This window comes from Poecilia latipinna, unplaced genomic scaffold, assembly GCF_001443285.1.
Source record: "Poecilia latipinna isolate Pla-1442-1.1 unplaced genomic scaffold, P_latipinna-1.0 Scaffold790, whole genome shotgun sequence".
In the NCBI taxonomy this organism is placed as follows: domain Eukaryota; kingdom Metazoa; phylum Chordata; class Actinopteri; order Cyprinodontiformes; family Poeciliidae; genus Poecilia; species Poecilia latipinna.
In genome coordinates this window covers 254,770-265,574 of record NW_015113406.1, presented here as the reverse complement: position 1 = coordinate 265,574, position 10,805 = coordinate 254,770, and the positions used below count along the sequence as shown (strand labels likewise).

General features: G+C 36.9%; 1 protein-coding gene across 1 annotated transcript; it reads right to left on the bottom strand.

Moving 5' to 3' along the window:
• Positions 1–1,038: 1,038 nt before the first annotated feature.
• On the bottom strand, positions 1,039–7,076 carry LOC106956131 (RUN domain-containing protein 3A-like). Its single transcript, XM_015046739.1, has 4 exons — positions 6,680–7,076; positions 4,718–4,833; positions 3,703–3,830; positions 1,039–3,534 (listed from the first exon to the last, which is right to left on the bottom strand). Exons 1-4 carry the CDS (start codon positions 6,784–6,786, stop codon positions 3,439–3,441), a joined length of 447 nt encoding a protein of 148 aa, XP_014902225.1. The 5' UTR covers positions 6,787–7,076; the 3' UTR covers positions 1,039–3,438.
• Between the last annotated feature and the right edge of the window lie 3,729 nt (positions 7,077–10,805).

The following is a 10,805-nucleotide window of genomic DNA, read 5'->3' as shown; positions in this document are numbered from 1 at the left end:
TATAACAAGTTTGGGCTTCTTCAGGGTCCGAACTGAAAAGGTCCAAACGTGTTAAATCAGCTTTATGTTTGGTATAAAAACAGGATTTATCAAAGGTAAATGGACTGAACTTATGAAGGGCCTTGCTGGTCATGTTGATCACTCAAAGTGCTTCACACTACAATTGCATTTACACACTGACATGCATGTTGGGGGGCAGTGTGCTGCTCAGTGCCCTACCCCAGGGCAACTCAACATGTGGCTGAGGAAGCTGGAATTGAACTCACAACCTTCTGGTCACAAGAAGACCATCTACCCACAGAGCCACAGCCGCCCTGAAAAATCCTTTTGCTAATCTGTTTTAAAATTGGGACTTAAACAGCATAACGAGCTACAATTCAGTGCAATTCAATACAAAAAGTGAGTAGAAAAGGCAAAACTAAAGGACAAACCATAAAAGCACAAGTACAGTGAAAATAAACAGAAATCATTATAATTACAAGAATAATTTAAATTCTTAAGTCAATACGTTGCTATAAAAATTGAGCTGTGTGTCGTGGCATCGAGCCGTCTGCCGCTAGAACAGCGAAGGGAAAAGGGCGAAACGGTTCATTCAATCTGGACTTTCTTAAACTGTTTTGGGGGCAATTTACAGTGACCAACTGACCTGACCGACATGTTTTGGGAGATGTGGGGGGAACCGGAGCACCCGAAGAAAACCCACGCAACACAGGGAGAACATGCAAACTCCACACAGATCATCTCTGTGAAGGCGCAGCGCTAACTGCTGCACCACCGTGCTGGCCACGTTTTTTTACAATTGGGCTGGGAAGAGATCTTTTTTCTAGTTTGTCAATTTTGGGGGAAACTTTGACTTTTCAAATTTGCTCTTGACGGAGCGTTGCACGGGCCCCCCATTCACAGACGCTACAACCTCCGTGGGTTTGATTCCTGTCCTCGGTTCCTCTCTTGCATGTCTTTCTGCTTCTCTAATATCTAAATCATTCTTAGGCCTGATCTTGACTGTCTTGACTCTTTTGTTTTCTTTTTGGTTTCTTCAATCGCAATGTGTTCCGAATTCTTTTCCAAATTGAAATTTTGGATTTTTTCTTTTTACCATCCTGGATGGTTTCAGTATTATCCAAATCCTCCAGGATGGTTTCTGCAGCAATCTCAGTTTCTTCCTCAGATTCCGTATCCGAGGAACAACCTGGCAAGGTTTCTCCTGAGAGATCCTCCTCTGAGGAAACCTCCTGTCTTAAACCTTCGACCATGTCGTCTGGGCTCTGCAAGTTTTCCTCCTTCTCTTGGAAATCTTCCTTCTCAGCTCTCAGAGTTTCAGGCACCAGTAGGTCTTCTTTTGCTCTTTCCATCTCTTCCATACAACTCATCTCCTGCTGGTATTTGTCTACCTGTTGTTTCAGAGCAGTGACTTCTTTTTCACACCGGCAGGTAAGCTCCTGGTACAAAGCTTTGAACTTCTCCAACTCAGCCTGGGCGTCTCTTTCCTTCTCTTGCAGGAATTGAATCTCTTTGGCTGTGTTGTCAAGGAGGACGGCATTCGTTGCTCTCATGTTGTTGATCAGCGCCACGTCCTCCTTCAACTTCTGCAGATGAGCTTTTCTCTGCTGAATCATCTGGAGCTCAAGTTTTTCTACTTGCTGGTGCAGCGCAGTGGAAAACCTGCGCTGTAACTCACGGATAATCTTGTCTTTCTTCTCTTTGTTTGCAAGAGCCGTTTCCTCCTTCTTTGTCTTCTCCAGGAATGTTTCGAGCTGCTGCTGTAATTCCATGATGTCTTTGTTATACCTACCATTTAGCTCATCGTATGAAACATGAACCCGATCAAGATCATTTAGCAGCAGCTTCTCCGTCTTTTGCGTAACTGTGAGCTCTCTCGACATTTTTTGGAGGAGCTCCTTCTTCTCAGCTCTCAGATTGTTGATGAGCTCCAGATTCTCATTTGCTCTTTTTAAGTTGACGTCTTTCTCTTGGTTCACCTGCTGCCGATATGTTTCCATGTCTTGTTTGAGCCCAGAAACTTCGCTTTTATGCTTGCAAATGAGATCATTGTACGAACGTTTGATCTGATCCAGTTCTTCCTTCAAAAGTTTCTCATTGTCTTGCAGGGATGTGATCTTTTCTGACATTTCTTGAAACATTTGGTCCTTCTCGGCTCTCATATTGTTGATGAGCTGTAGATTCGCATTCGCTCTCTCTAAGTTGGCGTCTTTCTCATAGTTCACCTGCTGCCGATATACTTCCATGTCTTGTTTGAGCCCTGAAACTTCGCTTTTATGCTTGCAAATGAGATCATTGTACGAACGTTTGATCTGATTCAAGTCTTCCTTCAAAAGTTTCTCATTGTCTTGCAGGAAAGCGATGTTTTTTTGACATTTCTTGAGACATTTGGTCCTTTTCAGCTCTCATACTCTCCAGGAGCCATCATTGCTCACTAAGCCTCTCTTCACAAAGCTTGTGTCTCGGCCTCCTGCCTCACCTGAGAAACATCAGCTTCATACTGAGAGCCCAGCTCCTTGTAGGAAGTCTGCAGTCTGTCCAATTCTTCTTTGAGGTCGTTACTTTTCTCTCTCTCAGCCAGTATTTGAGCTACAAATGATTCCTGGTTGAGGAGTTGGACCATCTTTAGCTCACTCGTGGAGTGATGGGGCCCCATCACTCCACTCTGGTATTTCGGTGTACGATGAAACATTTTCTCCGAAATACAATCACTAAAATCGTCGTAAACTACCTGAACGGTCGATTCGAAAGAGCTTTGCGAATGTCTGAACGGGTCAGTGATATTGCAAGCAATGAAAGATTTGCAGATTTGCGTTACATCAAGTAACGCTGAGACAGCAGTCACTTGAACCCAAATGTTTTTGGCCAATTTTGAGAAAAAATGTTGATAAACTCAGAAAAATGCAGGGATCTGTTGATTTTTGTGTGAATTTTGCGGTTATTTGTGAAAACCTGGAGAGGCCTATTTCTATAATTTGGAGTCTAGAGGGCCACATAAAAGCTATGGCGGACCAGATTTGGCCCTCTGGCCTCGAGTTTGACACATGCACCATATCTGATAATCTCAGTAATTTTTTTTCAATATCTATACATTAGGAAGTAAATTTAGCTTGTTTAGTCAAACATTTATTTTCTTTTGCATAGTGGAAAAAGAGAGTGGGAAAGAAAATCTATAATAAATGCAAACATGAAAAAGTAAAAGATAAAAACTCTAACTATTGATTTCTAAATTGGTTAGGATTGATTAAGCCTCGTTTTTAATATCAGGCTTAAGACTCAGAAATTGTAAATGAGTAATAGTTGTAATGTACTAGGATTCGAAAAGGTTAAAGTATTGCAGTGTTTCCCCCAGAAAACCTGCTAAGCCTGGTGGTCGGAGTCAGTCATTTTAAAGGACAGTCAGCCATCTTGGAGGACAGTCAGTCATTTAGACTACAGTCAGTCTGACCTGGTTGTCCTGCTGTCCCGCAGAGCAGTGGCGATGTACTCAGACAGCCTCTTCTCCATGAGGGCGACTCTCATCCAGGCTCGACCCTGAAAGCATCAAATGGAAACACGGCTACAGTTTACACCCACACTGCTATGGTGCTAGCTGCTATGCTGCTAACTGCTATGGTGCTATGCTACGCTGCTAGCTATGTTCCTCGCTAACAGACAGATACTCTGGACAGATATCTGTCCAGAGTCATTTTTGTGACTCACTTTCGCTCGAGATGTGTTGATGTTTTCCATGCTTTCAATGCTGCTGATGCAGCTATTGGGGACTTTAGCACATGCCAGGCGGATGTAGTCCCAGTAACTCCTCTGACCGTCAAACCAGCTACTAGAGCCTGGAAAATAAAAACATTTTAACAACAGAAATTATATTTAGGTTTAAAACAGCATAACTGCCTGTAGGCTGTCAAAATAACAGCAATAATTTGGGTCATTTGGTCTGTAATAAAGTATTTTCTTGCTAACTAAATAGCATGCTAACTAGACTAAATTTAGTCTATTTAGCCTAGACATTAAATATTTAGTTTTCCAAGTAAAAATATCTTGCTAGCTTGCTAATAAAATGTCTAATTTGGATTAAAGTATCGAGCTGGTAAATTAAAACTTTCGCTAAATTAAAACTTTTTCTCTAAACTAAATATTTAGCTTGCTAGCTAAAGGTTTAGTTTGGAGCTAAATATTCAGTTGCTAAGCTAAATATTTAGTTGGTAAACACAATACTTATCTTGCTAACTAAATGCTTAGCTAAACAACTGAATATTTAGGTCCTAGCTGAATACTTTGCTCCACACTAATTATTTAGTTTGCCTTCTAAGTATTTAGCTTCAAACAAGACTAAATATTTTGTTTAAATCTAAATAGTTGCTAAGCTAAATATTTAGGTGGTAAATTAAATATTTAGCTAAATGTGTAGTTTACACCTTAACACTTAGCTAGCAAGCTAAATACTTTGGAAATAAATATTCTGTTGATAAACTAATTATTTAGCTTGCAAAATTAAATTAACCCATATTTTTTTTAAATATTTTTTTTTACTCTCATTACAGTCTAAATAATCCAAATTATTGCTATTAATTTTTAACTGTAACTTTTATAAATGGCGCATCATAACCACAAACCAGTTAAATTTAAATCCGGGTAACTTAATGATTGTTAAGGAACAATCCAGCGTCTCATTACTTTGGTTTTCAACCTGAAGTTGGGCTGTGATATACTGGTCTACCTTTAAAACGGTGGCTGAGGATGTGTTCAAGGACTGCTGCAAAATTGATGAACTCTTCGGATGAATCATCGATGGGCTCGGCGGTGTATTTCTCTAGCAGAGTCTTAACGGAAAACCTGCGTGGGAGAGAAATAAGAAAAAAGTGACCAGGGAAAATGGATTTTCCAACAGGAAACTTAACGAATCAAAACATGGCAGCACTTTACTGGTAAAAATGTTAAAACCTAACATTATCTCAGCGCTTCTTAAAAATATTTAGAATTTCTACGTGATATTTAGGACCAGATTTGTCTCTAAGTGGGAAGAAAATGGAGATGAAATGATTTAACCCTCCATGTTGTTATAATACACTCTGGTGACTACTGAGAGCATCACCGCTGATGGATCTTCCTTTTCGTAATCCGGCCTGATGTCATCCACTTCCTGCGAAGAAAACCTGGTCATGTCGACTTTCAGGAAGCTCAAACAAAGACTTTACTGAGGAGCTTTTATGTAACAGACATCTGTTCACATTTTAAAGGTTAATTCTCGAAAAGATTTTTTCAGCAAATATAGATGCTCTCCAAAAATGTCTCCTTCATAGTAGTAACCTTTTTTTAAATGTACTTTTAGGAGTATTTTTACTAAACTGTACTTTTTACTTTTTCTTATGAAGTATCTCTTCTGTACTCTTATTTGAGTAAAATGTGTGGATTTTTTACACACTGAATAAAAAAGAAGCATGATTTAACCAAGTATTCACCAGACACAGACCTGCAGTTTTTGTTAAAGCTTCAAAAGTTTTTTCTTGAAAAAAAAATGATTAGGAAACATTTTCTTTTGCCTTATTTTGTTATATTTTTTTACTTATATGAATTCTTGTCATTTTGGTCTTTAAAATAAAATTTAACAAAATGCTGTCATTGCATTAATGAATTTAGTACAATAATAGCATTTTATTAAATGTTTTGTGCTTTTCTGCAACAGAATAAAGACTATTTTGAAACAATTTTCAATTTCAGCAAATAAATCGAAGTTAAACTAATCTGTTTTGTATAACTTTAAACCACAGAGTCTGTCCATTTTCACACGTCGATAAGACAAAGCTTAACTTAAAGCGATTTCAGCCTCCATTGTTCCCAAAACAACAATGTCTCATTCAGTTTGGGTTGGACAATAACTGGACGACTGTCCTCAAAGCGAGGACATTAGCATCGCGGTCGCAGCAGCACAGAAAGCAGGACAAATTATTCTCCACTTCACGGTATGAAAGAATCTGAAAATGAGCCCAAAAAGTTTCTAACACAGACATTTAACTGGAGACAACCTGCTAATTCTGCAACTATAAAAATCATAGAAATAGGTTTTCAATCTGCAAAAGTATTTATTTTTTTTCTTATTCTATTTTATTTTAAATATTAATATTTTTATCATGCTACCTTGGCAGAGGTGGGTAGAGTATCCAAAAATTGTACTCAAGTAAGAATAAAAAAGCATTTGGTAAAAAATCTACTCAAGAACTAAGTAATTGATCAAATTATTGACAATTTAATATTAAATTACATCATCAGAGGGACCAAAAAAAAAAAGTTTTTGGGAAATTTTGGTATTTTAAAGACCAAAATGACAATAATTCATATAAATAATAAAAAATAACAAGCAATTTAATATTTTTCATTCAGTGGGTAGAAAATGTAACGAGTTACTACTTAACTTTAGCTTGGTGTTTTGGGGGCTGCTGGAGGTGTAGCTGCTTAACTTGCATTGCCTATGGCTGGCCCTGCCTCATAATGTGATTATGCCTCAGTCCCTGGGGCGCCAGGAAGCTCATGGCAACCAGATCACCAGAGTTCACAGAAATAAACTGCAATTCATCCCGCAGAACCTTCACATGTCCTCCCTTTGGTTACATTTATTATAAATTCATATTAACACAACAGAAAAGGGAATATTAATAACAGTAATCCATTTAATGTAACTGACCTGCAGACCGTGAGGAGGTTCTTCCTCTCCACCGCTACGTTTCGAGCCGACACCCTCTTCGACACTTCTCCCATCGCCATCGCTGCCTGCACATATCCGGGCTCCATGCGGAGGAAAAAGCCCCGGGATGGAGGGACCCCTCCCTGTCGGCCGCGCGCGGCTCCTCCGCGGTCACTGCCGGCGGAGGATGCTGAGGCTGACGGGCCGCATCATCACGTCCGCCGTCCGGCTCCAGCAGCGCGACTGCGTGTTTCTGAGGCAGCGGGAAGGAAGCAAAAGCCCGAAACTCTTCGGATCATCAGATGATTAGGGTTTATTATGATTCCTGCGTTTAGAGGACTCAAAAGCGCCCGTGTCGTCTCGCGATTTCTCCCCCTAAATGGTGACTTCATCGTGACGTAAGCGGGGGTGCGTCATCTTCAATCATACCGACGGACATGACGTATTAGCTCCAGCGTTGCCAGTGTTTTGTTTTGTTTTTTTTTCTTTTTGTACATTTTATTTCAACAGATAACATTACATAGAGGATATTTAACACAATGACAAATTTTACAATACAACACTGTAAAAACAAAAAAAAACTATCTAATTTACGATAAAATTCGGCAGCTGTGTGGCCAGAGCTTTTACGCTAAAATTTATACTGGAAATTTTACTGTATTTATTTGATTCGTATTTCTACATATTTTTACCATACTTATATGGTAAAATTCTGGCAACCAAAGAATTTCACCATGGATTTTACCATATTTACACAGTAAAATCCTTACAGGTGGTAAAATTTGTATATGGTAAAATTCTACCAATATTTTACCGAAAATTAGACAATTTTTTTCTTACAGTGTATATTAAAAATAGAGAAACGTGGTACTTTTTATTCCTTGACAATCAGAAAATAACCTCCTTTTTACAGAAATTTTGATTATAGAATTTTATCATTTTCATTTAATTGGCCTCCAGAATGTTTGTTACCTTGAAGAAAAAATATTTGTGATCTCTAATCTGCTACACTTCAGTTTTCTTTAAACTAACTTTCAAAAAGTATTCTTAATTTATTACAGCTAATTTTATTAGTTTTGCCCAGGTTATGATTAAATTATTTTGAATCAGAAAAGCTAATAAAACAAAAATTCTACAGATATTTTTGGTTTTCCTCTTGTACAAACTATTCATCCACTGTAGCTTCGTGTTTATATTTATGTGGCTGCAGCTACATGGAGCTACAGTTCTTAGCACTGTTGCCTAGCAACTGGAAGGTCAAGTTTCCTGACCTTTCTGCGTGGAGTTTGCGCATGCTCTCTCGTGGAGCATACGTGGGCTCGCTCTGGAGGACCCGCCACCCAAAAAGACAGAACCTCTGCGCAATCGACCTATATAGGTATAGCTGTCTGTTTATTTTTCATTAAGGTCTTCTGTATGTATTTTAAATTACTCCTATTTTGTTCTTGCTGTGATGCATCATTCTGTGTGCAAAACTTTGTCAATATACCGCTACTGTCGAAATAACACAATTTCGAAATTACAGTAAAAACAGCTTTAAATAAAAAAATAATAATATTATATATTGATCATTTTGTGTGCTCTTTGAAATTAGAAGTTTTTTTAAAACTGCAATTTCAAAGCATGTTGCTTGGATTGTACCAGGGTTTTATTTTAAGAATATTTTAGATGTGAAGTTTGCCAAAATTGGTTTACGTATTCATCAAGTTAAGTCATTTTACGACACGCTACTTTTGGCGGTTGGTGGTTACCATAGCAACCGGTGACAGTTAACTCCTCCCGCTTTTTCTGTTGCCGCTTGTTTGTTTGTTGCACTAACTCTGCTCTGTTTTTGTCTTTACACGTATTACATCTTAACATATAGCTTAGAGAAACGTAATTATACACAGGGTTTCATGTTGCTGTATGTTTCTTTTTAGCTGTTATCTTAATTAATGTTTTCTATGTCAACCGCTGTCAACTGTTCAGTGGGAGCCTTTGGCTAAATATATAAATCGCGCTGTTTCCACTTGAAGAATAACACAAACATGTGTCTGCTTTGTTGCTCCAGACATTATGATTACATGTTGTTGGTCTGAAAGTTAGTTTCCAGCACAAAAAGGACGATGACGCAATCAGAACCGTCACCACAGCTAGCTTATTTCACCGTTTTCTTTTACTCCTCCCTTTCTCCTTCCTTCTCATTAAATGATTATAAATGCTTATACATGTGGCTGGTGGTGTCACATTTCTTTTTTCCTCTCCAACGAGCTGACAGAGGATTGCCACCATGTCTCTGGTGAGTCTTACAGGAGATTTGTGGGCTTCTTGGTGTTGCTGCAGCAGTAATCACTATGCATCCTTCTGTGCTGATGGTTCTGTGGGATTTTCTCACATACCTCCGTCTTGTGATGACATTTTTCCAGCAGTCATGTGGTGAGAGGCGGAGGTGCACCCTGGAAACGTCACAGGACAAAAACAAAACAACAAGCTCACACTTGAAATAACAAATTAACCTAAATAGAAAGTACAAACACTTTAGTTAAGTAAGAAGTACGGAATAAATAAACAAAAAAGCACTCTAGTAAAAGTACCACTTTAACATTTTTACATGAAAAAGTACAAACGTAAGTTCTTGCATTAAAAAAATAAGTTATGTCCAAATTATGGTATTTTAAAGACTAAAATGAAAAAAACAACACGATTATAAAATAATAATAACACATGCATTAGAAACTAGACCAACAGTACTTGGTAAGATTTGTGTTTTTTGCAGTGGGCACTGCTTAATCTTTTCCAGGTGTTAAAACCACATTTTTAAATGTATTTCATTTGTATTTTGTGTTTTTATTAATGGGAATATGAAAAGTGTGTTTACTCAGCCCTCCTGAGTCAATATTTTCCTAAAAACATTTTAACTATCGTTACATCTGCAGCTTGTTTGAAACCAGAGGAACATTTTCTAAGTCAGGTCAGAGGGAATCTACTTTCAAACATCTGTTTTTAAATCTTTTCAGGCTGGATTTGGAATGGATTATTTTAGTTCATAAATTTGCATTTCATCTATACCAGGGATTATTTAATATTTAATAATAATCAGTAATTATAGCAAAAATAATATAAATACCTTTTAATTTTACTGCAAATGTTGAAAAGTTGCTTCTTTTTAAGCTTTTAAATGAACAAAGATGAGCTGGGTGTCGCAGTACTCTGTTTTTATGACAGAGGGCGCATGAGCTTCCTTGGGAGTTCAATTCACTTCCTCACTTTTCCCAAGTTAAATACTGAAGTGAATTAGACTTTCAATCAAGTCTGTAGTTCATTAGAAACACCACACTTTACTCCAAAAACATTTATTAAATAATCAGGATTTTCTTTTTTTTTTCTTATTACAATTACAACAATAGCGCTTTAGGGCCAGTGTAGATATAAAAAAAAAATAGGAGTAAATTTCTGCCACACACACAAATTTTGAGATTTAGGAATTTATAGGAATTTTTTGAGTTTGAGAAATTTAAAATGTTCTTTCAAAAAACAGAAATCTTGAGATAAAGTTCTCAAAAAATTTTCTAGAAAAACTTAGAAATCTTAAGATTGATCTCAAACATCTGGAAAAAACATGGACATTTCTGACTTCAAAAAACTTTCTAGACAAAACTTGGACATTTCAAACATTGACATTTTTTTTATATTGGAAACTCTTTGCGTTTCCAAAAGCAGAAAAATTTTGGCATTTTAAACCCAGAAATTTTTAGTTTTATCTACAAAATTTCTGAGATTTAAAAAATATTTTTTTCTTCTAGCAAATCTTAGATTTTTCAAGCTCAAATTTTGAAGGTTTTTTTTTTCTAGAAAATTTCAGAGATTAATCTAAAAATATGTTTTTTTTTTCAGCAAATTTTCGACTTTTGAAAGTTAGAAATTTGCGCTTCTACAAAATTTTGTATATAAATCTCGAGATGAAGTTTTCTAGAAAAAAACATTCAGTTTTTTTAGATTTATATCAGAATTTCTGAAGTTTTTCTAGAAAATGTTAGACTTTTTAAACTAAGAAATATCCGAGATCTTTTCTAGAACATTTTTGAGATTAATTTCTGACTTTTTTTTTTCTAGGTTTTCAACTTCCGAAACTCTGAAATTTCTAAGC

Excerpts from the sequence above, each read along its gene's own strand:
- LOC106956131 (XM_015046739.1), bottom strand. The coding sequence starts at position 6,786 with ATGGAGCCCGGATATGTGCAGGCAGCGATGGCGATGGGAGAAGTGTCG. Across the intron at positions 4,834-6,679 it reads AACCTCCTCACGGTCTGCAG|GTTTTCCGTTAAGACTCTGC; the intron begins GTCAGTTACATT and ends TCTCCCACGCAG. Across the intron at positions 3,535-3,702 it reads TCAACACATCTCGAGCGAAA|GGTCGAGCCTGGATGAGAGT; the intron begins GTGAGTCACAAA and ends TGATGCTTTCAG.